This window comes from Lynx rufus, unplaced genomic scaffold (assembly GCF_022079265.1).
Source record: "Lynx rufus isolate CCGP_SWC_20201006 ecotype Redwood Valley unplaced genomic scaffold, mLynRuf1.p SCAF_1, whole genome shotgun sequence".
Taxonomy (NCBI): domain Eukaryota; kingdom Metazoa; phylum Chordata; class Mammalia; order Carnivora; family Felidae; genus Lynx; species Lynx rufus.
The window spans coordinates 112,789,502-112,806,246 of record NW_025814823.1 but is presented as its reverse complement, the minus strand read 5'-3'; the positions used below and the strand labels follow the sequence as shown (position 1 = coordinate 112,806,246).

The 16,745-nt window shown below is 44.7% G+C and overlaps 1 protein-coding gene across 1 annotated transcript in view; it reads left to right on the top strand.

Moving 5' to 3' along the window:
- Positions 1 to 16,745, top strand: part of TRPC7 (transient receptor potential cation channel subfamily C member 7) — a 131,239-nt gene that overhangs the window by 62,495 nt on the left and 51,999 nt on the right. Inside the window, exon 3 of the mRNA XM_047097135.1 lies at positions 10,674 to 10,838. Within this exon, the coding sequence (XP_046953091.1) occupies positions 10,674 to 10,838 (165 nt within the window). The remainder of the gene's footprint in view (positions 1 to 10,673; positions 10,839 to 16,745) is intronic.

Genomic DNA, 16,745 nt, shown 5'->3' with positions numbered 1-16,745 from the left:
TGTGATGATTTATTCCGTTTAGGAAGATAAAGTTGTTGAGGAAACTGGCCTGAGTCCTTCCCCTTATGTATTCCTGATTTTTATCTCCACTGGGACTTGGCTGGCCCACAGAAAGAAACACAGAGAGATGAGAGTTCTAACAGCATCTGAAACCATGAGGTCCCTGGGTCTCTGTGGGCTTGGAGAAATCACTGTGGTCCCTTGTGCTTTGACACGTCTCCCTGATTTAAAATCTACTTTATGGGAATACAGGGTAACAGTTCTAACCACTGTCTTTGAAGTCAGAGTGGCCTGGTTTCAAGTCTAGACCATGTCATGATCGCCTTTGTGATTACAGGCAACTTCCTGAAGTTCTGTGTCTCAAACTTCCATCTTTAAAATAAGAACATAATTGGGGCACCTGGGAGGGCTCAGTGGGCTAGGCGTCCAACTTCAGTTCAGGTCATGATCTCACAGTTCATGGGTTCAGGCCCCGTGTCAGGCTCTGTGCTGACAGCTAGAGCCTGGAGCTCTGCTTCACATTCTGCATCTCCCTCTCTCTCTCTGCCCCTCCTCGGCTCGTGTTCTGTCTTTCTGTGTCTGTCAAAAATAAATAAATGTTAAAAATTAAAAAAAAAATAATGACATAACAACAGCCATCTCAAGGAATTGATATGAGGGCGAAATAATATGGTGACTGTTAAGGACAAAACCTGACATACAATAGATGCTCAATAAACATCAGCTATTCTTTTTTTAAGTTTTTATTTATTTTGAGAGAGAGAGAGCATGTGGGAAGGGAAGAGAGAGAGGGAGAAGAGAAAATCCCAAGCAGGCTCTGCACCGTCAGCACAGAGCCTGACATGAGGCTCGAACTGATGAACAGTGAGATCATGACCTGAGCTGAAACCAAGAGTCAGACGCTCAACCGACTGAGCCACCCAGGTGCCTGCAGCTACTCTTTATTATAATAATAATAATTATTATCATTATTGTGTGAATATTTCTGGATTTATGTTAGCTTGCAGTGGTAATGGCATATGTAGAAATTAAACAATCCTCATCTAATCCAAAAGAAAATCCTCAAACCCTACTTTAGTCTCATGCTTCAATCTTCTCCTGCACAAGAAAACAAAAGCCTGGTTTAGTTTGTATCACCTCTCCCTGTTTGCCTTCTAGTAAAGATGTGAAGACAGTTAAGTGTTCATCAGAACCTGAGTAATACAAAATTTGTTATATTTAGAAATTGTTCTGAAAGATGAGTCACAGAGAAAATCATAAAGCAAATCTTAGAGGCTTCAGAAGAGCACACGATTTATCACTCAACAGATGTTTAAGATTATGAGCACCTGTTATGTGCAAAACATAAGGCTGCACACTCTTGGGGATACAGACAGTTGGTTCCTTCAAAGAGCTTAATAACAGTGGAAGAGATAAGATGTAAACACAATAGTATAGCTCTTCACGACTTGACCCTTAAGCCATGACTGCCAAGTGAGTGGGCCGTAGAACAAGACCCAGAGGCGTCCAAGACATCTCAGGGGGTTGAGGGAATTGGCAGAACTTAAAAGTGGGAGAAAGTTGTGTCTCAAAGGCTTATTAGGAACTGAATCAGAGAAGGGCAAGATGAACACAGGCAGGTAGGCTACACTGGCCATGTTTGGGAACAGTATGTAGAGCAGCTTGGCTGGAGGGGAAGGTCCAAGAAGGTGAATAGTTGAAGACAATCTAAGAAGGTTTGTGAAACGCTGCCTCCATTTCTGCTATGGTTTCAGGCTATGACATAACCCTTAGTGGGGACGACAGAGTCACTGCCCAGGTATGGTGAGTGGCTTCTCTGTGGCATTGCGAAAGAGCAGAGGCAGTCATCTGGAGCTGACTAGAAGCTCACTCTGAGCCCAAAGTGGGACTCTGGCTGTGAGAGTGAAGGCAGACTGGAAACCAAGTTTCGTCATCAGCACCCTCTGCGCTCAGGGCTGTGGGAGGACTCCTGATGAGCACTGGAAAATCATATACTTAGCATTCGCATCCACGAGGGTCAGGCAAGGCCCCTTGCCATTGCACCTGCACTCAGGAAACGGCTCACCCACAGCCCTGGGAGAAGTCCAGCACCATTCATTTAGGTCTCTGTGCCCCGGAGACTAAAGCGCAGGCTATTCATGAACAACTGTCTTCATCGGAAAACCATTCTGTCTCTGGTAAGAGAGAAGCTAAGTCAGAGATACAGTGCTCAGAGTAACCCACCAGTTTGGGGCATTTATGTAATTCCAGTTGGTCTGTGAAAGTGGAGGACTGCTTAATTTAAGGTGGGAGAGAGTTTCTTGTGTCCTGCTGTCCCTGGAAAACAGGCACAGAGAACAATGGAGTAAGCTATTCAACTCATCAGATGATATCAAACCTTCATAGGGGTGAAGAGCCTTCAGAAGTGCTCATCTCCTCTTGCTGCACAGCAGATTTGCAGGATGGCTCAGTGAGTAGCCAGCTGCCTGGCAGGACACCCAGCTGTAGGAATAACTAAGAAGCATGCCAGGGCTGGTTAAGCTTGCAGATGCACATGTGGAAGATGAGGTAGGGGAGGCCGGAATGGAATGAGAGACATCTATCTGTACAGGCATCCAAATGGATTCTCCCATGAATGAGAGGGATGTCTGAAAGACACTTGACTAGTAAGAAAATGGAGAATTTTGAAAATGGCACTGCAAAAGGTGGGGACAGTGAGGCAGTGTGCTGAGGCAATGCATACCAAACAAAGAAGCAAAAATCCCCTAGACCTGAGTGCCAACACCTATGTCCCTTGTTGGCTCATTTCCTGGGTAGCCCCTCCAGATAATGGTATGAATTTTTTCCTGATAACATCTTTAAACTTCTAGTTCCACCGCCTTCTGAAATGAAGCAAGTTGTTGTTATTGTTCTCCTATCTCCTGGCACGTCCACAGTGAAAATAAGTTCAGTTGAGACGTGAATTCAGTCATCTGTCTGTTCATTATGTCTGCTGGAGACCAAGCAAACTTTCAGCCTTTTATATCCATATGCCTATTTCAGATGTGGTGACATAGCCAGAAGTGCTGGGAATCTACCAAACAACTGGGATGATGAGTATGGAAGGTCTGTAGATGGTTCCAGGTTTTCAGTCTGAACCCACCTTCTAGCTATGCCATTTACTCATTCAAATAGCACTGCCTGAGTACCCATTCATTGAGCACCATACTAACTAAGGACCATAGGAGCCAACCAGGAGGAGTTTTCCCTCTGGTAGAGGATCACCCAGGCATATAACTATGATAAAAGGGAGAGACTAAGAACTGCATGAGAGGAGAAAGATTCTCACCTGAGTAGGGAGGGTGAGCTTTCAAGAAAGATACTGAGCTGAACAAAACCTGGATAGTGAAGATGAAAGGGGAAGCAAACTGGGTAGCAGAGATACCTTGAGCAAAGGGTCTGCGATGGTCAAGCTTGGGGTAGGCTGTGAGAACAGTGCTGCTAGAATCTGGACAGAGACTAGGGATGGAAAGGAAAAGAGCTGGAGTCAAGTTGCAACAGCAGCTGAAAGTCAGGTCTGAACCAACTCCTACTCTCCCGTCCTTTGCTCTGCTCTTCTTCTTTTTTCTTCCTTTCATTTCCTTTCACTTGCTTTCTTTCTCTCCAGTTAAAATCCCCTCCATCTCTGCCTCCATTTCTCCATCCATCCCAGACAGTGCGAAGGAAGGGGACATGGGATTAGCATAGGACTCTCACTGCTCTGGAGAAGCAAGTCCGAGATTGACTGTCCCCCCTCAAGAGGACAAAGCCCACCACCAGAGAGTGAAAAGGAGACACCCAGAACTCTGGCTGGAAAACCCTATGTGCATCTCTGTGGCACAGCTGAAATCTGCAGGCTCACAGACATGCCTTCCTGCTTGGCAGAGAGAACAAGATGGTGAAGGGACCCAGAAGAGATGCAGGAAGCTTCAGCCGTGAGAGGAAATATAGGGAAGTGGTTGAGAATGTCAACTCTGGAGACAGATGTGAACAGTTATGGTACCACTTTATAAAGGGCGTGAGAGTTCCCACCCTAGTGTGTTAAAAGGATTAAATGAGAAAATGTTCACAAGGTGCTCAGCACAAGGCCCCATCCACATGAGTGCTCAATAAATGTTAGCTTTTTACTGTTTTATTTATGACAGAGAACTAAGACTAGGAAGGACTAAAATCTAAGCCAAACAAATCAACAGCATTCCAAAGGGAAGTGAGTGGAATATAAAGACCTCAGGCTTTGGAATCAGAAAGACCCAGGTTGGAACCACTTTCTAGCTGTGGGACTGTGGCAGCTTGAGGTGACTCCGTCTCATTTTCCCCAGCTGCAAGAGGGGGATGAAAGCACATCTTTAATTGTATATGAGGATATATATATATATATATATATATATATATATCCATTTTTGGAAGGATTATTATGAAGATTATAGATAACATAACTAAAATCCCTTGATGTGGTAGGCCCTCAATTATTAATAGTAGAAACACTTGAGCTGTGACTTCAAGAATTTTTACTTTGTCTAGTGCCCAGGCTGACAGGCTCCTTGAAAGAGGTCTGATTGTTTGGATTCCCCATCCAAAGTTCCAAGCCCCGCACCTTTCTCTTCTCACCCCCACCACCATCCACCCAGATCTATCACAGACTATCCTCTTGTGGTGGCCACTTGGGAGCTGCATGGCTAAATAAACAGATTCGTTGAGCATGGAGACAATGTTGACCCCGTACCAGAATGCTGCGTCAATTGAAAACTTAAAATTAGTGGCAATTTCTGCTTTTTTATTGTAATCAAGCATACTAAATTTTTCAGGAATTTTTAACTCTAAAAACACCATGGATACTCAATACTCTGCTAATGACATAAACTCAGCAAGGAAAAGAACCAAGAGCACTATTTAGACATCCCTAGAGTGGGAGTAGAGTGGGAGTAATAATGGCAGCAGTAATAATACCAATGCCCACCTTTATTTATTTATTTATTTATTTATTTATTTATTTATTTTTAAATTTTTTTTTTCAACATTTATTTATTTTTGGGACAGAGAGAGACAGAGCATGAACGGGGGAGGGGCAGAGAGAGATGGAGACACAGAATCGGAAACAGGCTCCAGGCTCTGAGCCATCAGCCCAGAGCCTGACGCGGGGCTCGAACTCACGGACCACGAGATCGTGACCTGGCTGAAGTCGGACGCTTAACCGACTGCGCCACCCAGGCACCCCTGCCCACCTTTAATATTAAGCACCAGGCCATGTTCTGAGCACCCAACACACATTCTCCTCTCCCATGGATCACGAAACTAGGACCTGGGAAGTGGCATGCTCAGGGTCACACAGCTAGGAAATGGCAGATCTGGGACCTGAACCTGGATGGGCCAGCCTCAGAGCCTGTGAATGCGACCACCCTGCTAAGTGCTGGCACAGAGAAGAGCAGTCTGAAGGTCATCAATGGAAACAAAGCAACTGGCTGTGCCAAGGATGTGGGGCTCTCGGTATTAGGTCGCATGGGAGAAAGCACACCAAGCGCACCCAATGATGGAGTGATCACTCATCATTCATGCATTCACCCAACACAGAGAGTCTACTCCAGAATCGGCAGGGTGTTGTTACTCCAAAGCCCCATTCTACTTGCAGAGTCACAGAGCTGAGATCTCCAAGTACACAAGGACTGTGACTTGGCTATGTATTTCCCATGTTGGGCACAGCACCTGGTGAGAGAGAGCACTGAGGAGAGGTTTGTGAAGTGAATGAGAAAACAAAGGAACCACCAACAAACTAAACTAGTAAATGACTGACATTTCTGTTTCTCTTCTTCCCTCCTCAACTTCCACGACTTGAGAGCTTTCCCAAGACAAGATGGGAAGGAAAACAGTAGCACCCCTGAACCTAATCCCATGAGATGCTCCAAACAGGAAATGGCATCACAGAATCATTCTAATTCAGACGGATGGTCCACACTGAGAAAAGCCACTTGGTGATTGTAGCTTGAGACAGTGTCTGTGGCCTACATAGACAGTTTCCAGGAAAAACGGGTTTCTATAAGTAAACACTGGTGATAAGCCAAGTGGAAAATCTTGACCACAGTCACATCAGACATCACTGGGCCCTTTGATGGTTTATCTGTATAAAAGAAAGTAATTTTCTCTATAAGCACTGGATTTTATAAATTTTGCTCCAGCTAAGTTATTCTTCAGCTTATCAAATCATGCATTGCCACATCTCATCATTCTGTAAATGATACCTAGTGTCAGAGAGAAAAATCTGTGCTTAAACGATATGGAAATCACACAGTCTCAAAGCCTCTGAGCTCAAATGTAGTCATGTCGTCCTCTTTTCCTCCCTGCAAAAAGTGCAAAATGCAGGACTTAAAAGCTTTTAAGGTGGTGGACGGGGGAGACAGGGCATTGGGGAGGGAGGAGAAGGGCTTTCCACAGGTCCAGTGACCTGCACTGCTCCTTAATCAGTAGAAGGGAATGAGGGTACAGCAGAATACACTTGACAGCAGAGACCAGCCCATTTTGAGCTAACTGCATGGATAAATCAAGCTGCACCTTTAGTGGAGGATGAGGAGGGAGGGACTAGATAGAAACGGAGTGACCTGACCCACACGGTTAGGCTACATGGCCCTTTCCAGAGACACCAATACTTCAAGAATGTAGCTGCTAAAACAATGTGGAGGTAAGAATAAAGACAGGGTGGTGAGGAAGAGCTGTAGCGAGTAGGAGAAAGAAACTGAGGGAGAGGGGAAAGAGAAAATGGGCAAGGAAAGCAAAGTCATGGATTTATTTTTATTTACTGAACACTGATATAGGGCTCACTATTTGCCAGGTATTATTCTAAGCACTTTACAAATACCAACTTACTTAATCCTCATTATTAGCTTCATTTCTAGAAGAGAGAAGGAAGCTAAGCATGGAAAGAGTCAATGAGCTGACAACATATGGCCAGCAAGTGGCAGGGCCAGGACTTGAACCCAGGAAGCTATGCACCGGTCCATACTCTTACCCACCCCACATCAGGAAAGTCTTAGACCCTGTTGCAATGGGAGTATCTGGCCCAATGGTATTAGCATCCCCTTGAAACAGCTTTAAATATAGTTAGTTAGTTAGTTAGTTAGCTAGCTAGTTAAGGAATGTATCTCTTCAACAACTAGTCTTACAACATCAGCTATGTCCTTGTGTATGAATATAAATCAGGGAGACAGTGAAGGGGATGGTTCTCCTTTGAGCTGTAAAAAGAAAATGGTAGCCCATGATCAAATAAAAGCAAATAACAGCCATAATTTGGCTAACATGCCCAAGAGTTCCCATATGCCAGCATTATATTCTCACTATGTCACCAGGGGCTGGGAGGAACAAGACATTTAGGTGAGATATCAACAGAAAAGTAGCTTTGGGTATAAATGCTATCATATTAACGATGAAGTCTGGTCAAACAAGCTGCTGGGAAAACTGGCTTAAGATGGACTCAAAAACCGGCAGCCAGAAGACTCCCGGTCCCTCCTGCTTCTCAGGTTCTATTTTCCAGCAGTCTCCTCATCCATCGCAGGGAATTCTGTCTCAGGCCCCCTTCCTATCTCTCTGCAGTTTTACTTCTCTCAAGTTCCCTCTCCGGCCCCGGTTCTTGGCACAGTCCATCCCCATCATGGGCGTGGCTGGAGTTACCTTCTCTGAAGAGACTGCTCAGCTCCACGTATGCCCACCTTACCAGATTCTCAGCCCCAGGCCATCGGGAACTCCCAGCTATGACGAGTGTGAATCACGCTGCTGGGAATATTGAGGAGTTCTCATCGGTTCTTCCCGTGAATAACTTCCATAAAAGCGTGCCACACTCAGTCCAAGATGGTTTGGGGCAAGAAGGGCCTGGACAAAGCTCTTGGTATCATGTATCCTTTTGCGAGCTAGATGCCAAAGAAAGCAAACCCAAGACAATACTTCCTGTGTTCCCGTTCTATTCCAGCTGTGGGCTCCTCTTCCCTCCATTCCTTTGTGACCCTACTTTTGAAAATCCTTCCCCTGCCCACCTCCTCACCCCAGCCCCACCCTGTAGGAACTCTTCCAGCCTTAGTCCCTAGCTAGAGTGCCTTTTTGGTTAGAGTGTCCGGCTCTCTGTGTCCGGATGGCATGTCTCACGTTACTCTAGCCTTACTAGGATCACAGATGGTATTTCCCTGTGCTTCAAAAGCACAGTAGAAAAAATCTTTTGCGACACACTGAACTACATGTCATAAAGTTGTCTTCAAAGGCCCACCACAACTATAGAAAAGTGCCCATATAAAGACAAACAGTTTGGGCTTTAGCTATCCGCTGCTGTCAGCTTTCTGGGAGCATTATACTATAAAGACTGTCCGCCAATACACAGCATGTTTGGAGCTGGGGTGCTTTATTATGGGAGAAGAAACAGAGCTATAATAATTGGGACATGTCTGACCACAAGAAGACAGAGTCTCAAGAGAGCCCCTATGTTTTAGTTGTGACCAGTGTTCCCTGAGGCAGGCAAGGGAGACTGGGAATGGTCCCCGTTGTGTTCTCTCTCAGCATTTCTTCCCCTCCAGCTGTGCTGCTCAATCTTTTGTCCTGACTTCTCTTCAGGAGGCAACAGAAAAAGCATGGACAGACTCTCCCAAGATACAGAGAGGCCACTGGAGGGGATTAGCACTGAAATCCTTCCAGAGCAGCTACAGGGCAGGGAGCCAGAGGGTGAGCCAAGGGGTCTTCTGCTATTTCATAAGCGTACGTCTCACCCTCTAATTGGACTCTTTCTCCAGAGCGGAGCCATTTCAGCACCCAGAGAAGGCTGACTGTTGAAAAACAAAACTGACTGGCTCACATGCGCACCCACCATCCCTCTGTGGGACCTCAACTCTCAGAAAGCTGATAATTACTAAAACACCCACATGATTTTCTGTTGCTTGCTCCACCGTACTGTGAGTCAGAAAGGGCATAGGAAAGCCTATCACCTGCTGTCCTGGGGTTTCCTACCTTAGGTAGAGGAGAATCCACTGCTCTTGTCCTTAGAGGGAAAGACCAGAGTGGTTGCCATGGATCCAGTAATGCTACCCAAAAAGCCTCATTTTCACTAATGTTTGAGTAGAGGTATTATCGGGGGCTGCTGCATGGCCACACAAACCACTGATAGTGTACTCACAGATCACTTGGTCTCTGCCTTGAGTTCCCAGAAACTGGAAGCAAGAACATGCTGCCATTTGCACTGAGAATGTTTTAAAACAGTTGTATTTACGTTACTCTTACCAATGAAAAGGAGTTGTTTTGCATTTCCTCAGAACCACTATACATGTCTCCTTAATACCCAGTAAGGCACATGGGATGAAAATTGGCATATTATGCTCCTGTGTAATCATATGAAAAGTCAGACCCTTTAAAGAATGCCCAGTCTGCCTGTTCCAATCCACGGATACATGGCTAAACTTTGCAGGGCCAAAAAGCAGGGCTACCAAAAGCAATCAATGGCTTCCTCCTGTCACAAGGAGAAAATAAGCTAGTGAGTAAAGTTTTCTCAAACGTAAACTTCATTCCCATAAATTTTACTTACCAATTACCCATTTCCAGTGACCAGGACTCAACATCAACTCAACACATGGCCAAGTGGCACCAAATATTTGCAGAAAAAGGCTGTTCGGTGGCAGCAGCTTAAGCCAACTTGCTGGATAGAGCAGAACAAGGAAGCCTCTGTATATGAATAAAAGAGTGTCTCATGGACCACGTGGGCAGAGTGGAGCGAGGCCCCAGAGAGGGGCACCCACTATCTATCTGAGCCTCTTTCTACACATCTTCATTCTTCTTTCCTTTGAATTGGCTTGTTTTGCTACTTAGTCCATGCAATAGAAGATGGTTACCCACACCTCCCAAGATTACTTGTTAACTTCCCAGTAAATAAAGAAACTGCCCCTCTCAATTAGTCGCAAATATCGCAGTGAGAAAACCTGATAGGCCGGTTTAAGTCAGGGTTCTTCACCTAGTCCAGTAAGCTATATCCAGAGGGGTGAGGTCACGTGATACAAAATGGCCATAAGAGGTCTTGTAACCTGGGCATTAAGGCAGTTGCAAGAGAGAGAGGTAGCAGTGAGAAGCTACTATACCAGGGACACCATATATCAATGCTCTAGCAGGCCACAAAAAGTTCTATGTGGCCAAGCAAACACCACTAAAACCCAGAAGGGAAATACTCAGTTTTAATATGTTCTCCAGAACACTTTTCTTAGTAGAGGAAAAGAGAGAACAGTTCTGCAACCACATCTAATCCTACAAGATAACAGACTGCTTTGCAAATAAGGTACTGAAACTCACAGTGATTAGGTAAGTGACGCGAGGTCACCTGGCTAGAAAATGGTAGAGCAAATTTCAAACCCATGTGGGACTCCAAGACCCCATCCGTGCTCCATTCATTACTCATGCTGCCTCCCAAATGAACTCTGCCCCAGATAAGTACCAAGCACTGATGCAGCCAGTCCTGTCAGGCTTCTGACCTCAGCGCCAAGACACCCGGCATCCTCAAGCTGGAAGGGCCCAGCGGGCACCTGCCCGCTGCTCTGCTCTAACACCCAGGCCACGTCCCAGGTAAACCATCTCAGCCCTGAGCTACTCATAGGTCGTATACTGTTCAAGTGCTACCGATGCCATTTTCCTGTTTGCGTTTTGTTTTTGTTTTTGTTTTGTTTTTACAGTTCGTTGCTCATCCTAACTGTCAGCAGCAATTGCTTACCATGTGGTATGAAAATCTCTCAGGCTTACGTCAACAGTCTATCGCTGTGAAATTCCTGGCTGTCTTTGGAGTCTCCCTAGGCCTCCCTTTTCTCGCCATAGCCTATTGGATTGCTCCGTGCAGCAAGGTACAGACTGCTTAAGGTGCATGTCGTTTGCAGTGATTTCTTCTCTCTTCTTAGCATGACCTCAAGTCCATTTGTTCAAATCAACAGCTGAGCACTTCCCGTGTTTAAAGAAAATAGTCCTGAGATACTCAGCTCAAGTAGAAAACCACACAGACCTGGGCTTTTTGTTTGTTTGTTTGTTTGTTTTTTCATTTTTTTTTTAAACGGAGAGGAGTGATAACATGGGGAATTTAAGATACATGAGCCATAATCTGATCAATAATAGAAGAGAGAGGGAATACAAGGCACTTCTGCTCTTCTAATTATGCGATGTCCTAGACATGTCCTCTACACTCACTTTGATAATTATAATAATGGTAATAGGAAGAGCCAACATTTATTGAGTACTTTCTTTTGGCTAAGCCCTTTTCATGGAATATCTCATTTCCCTCCCTCAATTACATTCTGACACATATATTTTATGAAGTAGGTTCAGAAAAGAGAAGTAACTAATAGGCTGAGAGTCCGATGCAGCTCATCTGGGGACACTGCAGACCCATCTCAACATCGTCCCAGTTTCCCTGGCTTCCTTCATTGGGCTCCGTCCCACATGGGCAGCTAATTAGGTCACAAGAAGGAAAAGACAAAGGAAAGAAAGAGAGCTGGAAAGGTGCAGAGCTGGGTTCTTTTCTCATGGGGAAGGGGCATGTCCGGTGCCTGCTGGTGAGGGAGGGAGTGGAGCCCACACGAGTGCCAAGCTGCCAACCTTGCCACACCACCGTCCCTACAGCCTAGCCATCTGATCCCGAGCCTCAAAGAGCCACAACAGTCACTGCAGCTTCAGGCAAGGTTAGCACGTATGGGACTAAATCATGGAGAAATGATTCCACAGGGAATGCGATCAGCAAATGTGGTTAATGAAAAATGGAACCTCTCATTTAAAAAAAGAAATTGTTTTAAATGGAACCTCTTGTCAACACCACTAAGAGGAATCTCTTGCCAGGATGATGGGCCCAACACTTCAGGGCTGCTGCTGAGGCCACCCAACCAGGCAGGCAGTGAGCTCACTGCCTTAGAGTAAGACGTGGGCCACCGAGAGAGGGGAGGATTCGGACTCCTTCTTCTGTAAAATGGTACTAAATATAAAAGGCCTCAAACTGAATATGTGTGGTATTCAACCTTACATCTACTGATGATTTTGTTTCTTTGACAGTCTACCATGTCATGGATTTCTAAATCAGAACTCCCCAAATGATACATATATAAATGAAGGCAATTTTTTTCTCTTTCATTACAAGCTGAAAAAAGTACAGTGCATAAAAAAACCTAACCAGACTTAAAACTGGGTTAGAGTAGGTCACTGGTTTTAGGCACATGTTTTCATCCTGGAATTCTCTAGTCTGTACTGCAGGTTAGGTCCTTGCCTTCCTCCAGAGTCATCACAGATGGACAGGGATGCTCACCTCCATACTCTGTGATCCCCAAACTAATTTCAGGACATCCAGTCATTAAAATGATAGCCAGTTGGTAGACAAAACACTGACAATCCTCACTTTTGCTTTTAAAACCAAATGTGACAGCTACCAGAAAACGGACTAGCCAACATCAACAAATTGGTTTGCCTCTGCCTGCTTGGTGGCCTAGGGAAATATTGAGGAAGAAATAATATTGCAGTTGCTGACTAAATTGTTTAGATTTTCAGTAGGTCTAAGAAGAATCATCTTGGCCAATATCATGAAGATGTGATGCCAAAAAAAAAAAAAAAAAGATGCATAAAGGTGGAGGGAATTCTGGACTTTCCTGGGGTCCGATATAAATCCTGGAATCTGATACCACCATGAAACATACGGTCACACCTACAGTCGACTTCTAGAACATTCTGGAAGAAATGATTGCAGGAAAATTTAACCCAATGGCTGAGGCTTCCTCTCCTCTGTTCAGACACCTGTCTGATTGATATCTGGTGTTCCCAGAGCTTCCAGTAATACTCCAAAAAAGAGCACTAAAGATAAATATGAGCTGGCCATTATGCCACCTGTGCCTTCTGGGCACTTTCTGGGCTGCAAGTCTGAGTTCAACACTTTGGAGGGTGTGTCCATATTGGAGTGACAAGTCTTAGTCTGTGGCATGTGATAATTCTTGATGGCACTGCTCATTCTGAGGAAAGATTCTCTCATTAAAGAGGGAAACTTTAGTTGTCAAAGTGGCTCTGAGGCAGTCAAAGGACAGATAAAACAGCCAAGATATTTTTAGTCTTTCCTTTCACCACTCTGAAAGAAATCCTTTCAAGTTTGGCAAATATATTGCATTACTGGGGATTATAAAAGGGTCACATCTTCCATGTGAAGAAACCAGGACTCTCCAAAGGCTCCAGAATACAATGTCCTCCCAAGAAAAGTGGCACAGTGGAGAATTCTGTTAATGTGCTAGCGTCCCTCCTCCCAAGGGGTCACTTCCTTTATACCTGTCCAATAAATCTATGGAAAAGCCAGCGTCATTCCAGCAACTTCATATTCTAACCACAATTTGACACCTGCCTCAAAGAAATTATACGCTGATTTTTTTATAAACATATTCGTAAAATGTTACTGCTAAACCTCATCAGTCAGCTAATGTCCATCAATGTCTAACAAATATTGAAGTTTCTGTTTCCAAATTAACACTGCATTTACACTTAATAGCTGCTGCCCTAATTTAGGGACCATTAGGGACACCAAAATTACTTGATTGGCTTGCTAAAATTATCTCATCATTTCTTTCCCATTGAATTCCCACTGCTGTCAATTCTACTTTTATTTAAAGTTTTGAGGGTCCCTATGAAAGAAAGCTAAATAAGGATATTATAAGGGTTATAAGAGTGTCAACAGAAGTTCAGCTTAGTAATATAGTGGCTGAAGAGGGTAACCAAATCACAGATGTGTACCTAAAGTGATAATGCCAGGTCTGGATCATGGGACAGGCCTGTCAAGGTCAATAAAGAGAACAGTGACATTTTTTTGGTCACTTCTCATCTTAATCACGAACACGGCTGAGGTCATGCAGCACACTGGGAGGCTGGTGAGTTCTAACCTGCACCAATGCTCTCAGGTCCATCTTTTCCCACCAAGCTCTTCCTGCTCTCAACAAGGGCTCTCTGATGCCAAGGGTGTGGATAGCCTGTTTTCCACCCTTTGCTATTCCATTCCAATTCATAATTTAGGTTGTCTGCCTATTAAAATCTGAGAGCTGAAAGAAGAACAGTCATCCTCAAGGGCTCAAACAGTGTCTCTCCAGCAGGTGGACTGGGGCAGAAGTCCACATGATGCAAGTGTTGAGGAACCACACAAGCTTTCATTATAAGGGTGTGAGAGGTGAAACTGATTTCCTCCAAGCCTGTTAACCTTGACTGTTTAATTATCCTTATAAATCAATCCCAGGACTCAGACAAGGAGAGCTGTAAATACCTTCAGCCTCCTACCTGAGGTCTCTGCATTAGACGATCCATCAGTCCACATACTACCACATAACTCTCAACTGAGGAATGCCAAAGTGTTAGCTGCCACGCCCTGACCCCTCAGCCTGGTGCCAAACAAAAACACCCAGTGAGGAGGTGCAAGGAACTCTGCAGCTTTGGAAGATCCCTGCTTTGCCTTGCCAAAGCTGAAGTGGTTTGACACAAGGGTCCTCACACCATGCAGTCCAGGGCCAACCAGGAGAGGACAATGATGTCAAAGGCCTCTGAGCCCCCCTCATTCGCCCCTAGCAGACAGCACTAGATTAAAGAAAATGATGCTGCAATTTTTAAAGCATTGCCATGGAGCGGAAATTTGTGCCAGGAAATAGAGTGTATTTTGCTCTTACATTACAAGAGCGTCTGCTCTCAAATCCAAAAGGAGAGTCCCTCACCTGACACCTTGCCAGGACAGGATTTAAGAGTAGGCTGGCCACTTCCACACGTAGCCCGGTCTGAGTCCTGCAACATTCTCTCCCCAACTCTCCATTGATAGTAGCAACATTGAAAGGAAGAACCAACCCTTACAGCTTATTCTAGGCCCTCCAGTGTCCAGCAACACGTTGCACATAGACAGGACCCCAGAAAAGCTCACGGCATAAATGCACTAGGACTCTGTGTAGCTTCCACCTCGTGAACCCTTGTGTATAAGCTTTTTAAGAGCCAGCTGAGTTTAAGTTTCCCCTTAGGAGAATTGCGTGAGGCCCTCCAGTGTCACACAGTAAGTGCTTCCTGGCACTTCACGTGTGCTTCACATGTGCCAGGAGCTGCTCTGCTTTCTGCACGTTATTCACTTCTTACATCAACCCTATGTAACAAGTTATATTGTTATCCCCTTTTTACAGATGAAAAAACTACGACACAGAGGAACTAAGTAACATGCCAAAAACTATGGAGCTGTGACTGAAATCTAGGATCTCTGGCTCCAGAGACCTGACCTTAACCATTGCACATGAGTGCACACGCACGCACACACACATAGGCCTGCCCTCCCACACTTTCCAGTACATCAGCAGCACTAGAACCTTCAATACTGAATATAAGTACCTTAACTGTTGCTTACTTGACTTTGCAATGCATCTGATTCAGAAATTTAGAGATGGCAGGACTTTTCTAGAAGGGAGGAGTCAAAACCATGACATGAAACTCTACTCTTTCCTCTTCTTTCCCGAGAAACCCTACCTTCAAGAGTCCATTATCACTCAGCACCTCTTCAGCCCGCAGGACAAAGGGTGGATTCACAAGGTAATGTGAGAACACCCAGATTAAAGACACCAAGTGAACAACCAACCCCCTGCCCCGATAAAAAAAAAAAAAGAAGATTCCTGAACCCCAGGTTAGACATTTTGATTAAGCATTTGAAAGGGAGCATATGGAGAAATCCACCCCTAATTTAACCAGGATCTCTAACATTTGAGAACCACTCTGGCCTTGAAGCTGTGCATGTTTCTTTTTGGAACATGATCCATATTTTTCACTGAGCCCTTCCTTGATGTCACTGGCACGTGGTGGCAAGTGAGGGTGGCATTTGCTGAGGGGGGCTCTGGTGGTACAAGACTGGGGAGAGATGTCAGAAACATTCTCTGGGTCCCCTTCTGCAGATATTACCTACCTTGCAGGCATGTGGCTACCAGGACCCCATTTAGATGATTACACTTATGGTTACGGCTAAGAGCCCAGTGGCATGGAACACAAAGGCTTGCTAACCAATAAAACTCCACCTCTGATTGCTCATGAAGGCCATTCATTTGCAGCTAATTCAAGAGCACTACTCAACTGCTCTCATATTCATATACTTCTCAGAGTTTAAGAATAGTACACAGGAGGTTTGAAGTCAGCCAGAGTACTTGGATACTACAAGCCTAGATTTCCTGGTATCAGTTCTCTGCTCACAAGGTCCAAGTAATGACAGAGCTGCTTAAGCCCATTCATTATTCAGACTCACCAGTTTTGCACCAGTGAGCAAACGGCAGACCAGACCAAGGTCTACATCTCCCAAAGCTCTACCATCTTTTTTTTTTACACTCACCACTGTTACTTGACCCAGCTATGAGCTGCTGGCATGTTTGGCTGACTTTTCTCCTTTCTTTTATCTCACCTGGTGGCCTTGTGAAAGGAGGAAGTTTTCCCCAGGTGTAATTTGTTTCAAAAATTATCTTTGTGATACAAATAGGAAATGTCACACACACAACAAAAAAAGAAAAAGAAAAAAAGAGAAAAAGAAAGAAAGAAAGAAAGAAAAGAAAAAAAAAGAAAACCATTAACATGATTTGATCTTATCCGACCTTTATCAAATTTTGACCATTTAAAAAGAAGACTTGAAGCCCAGAAGAAAAAGAGGAAAGGAGCATTAATACCTAACCTCACCTTTCCTCCCTAGGGCTCAGATCAAGTGGGGACTGAACCCAGGCTCATCTTACACGGCACCACAAGAGCCT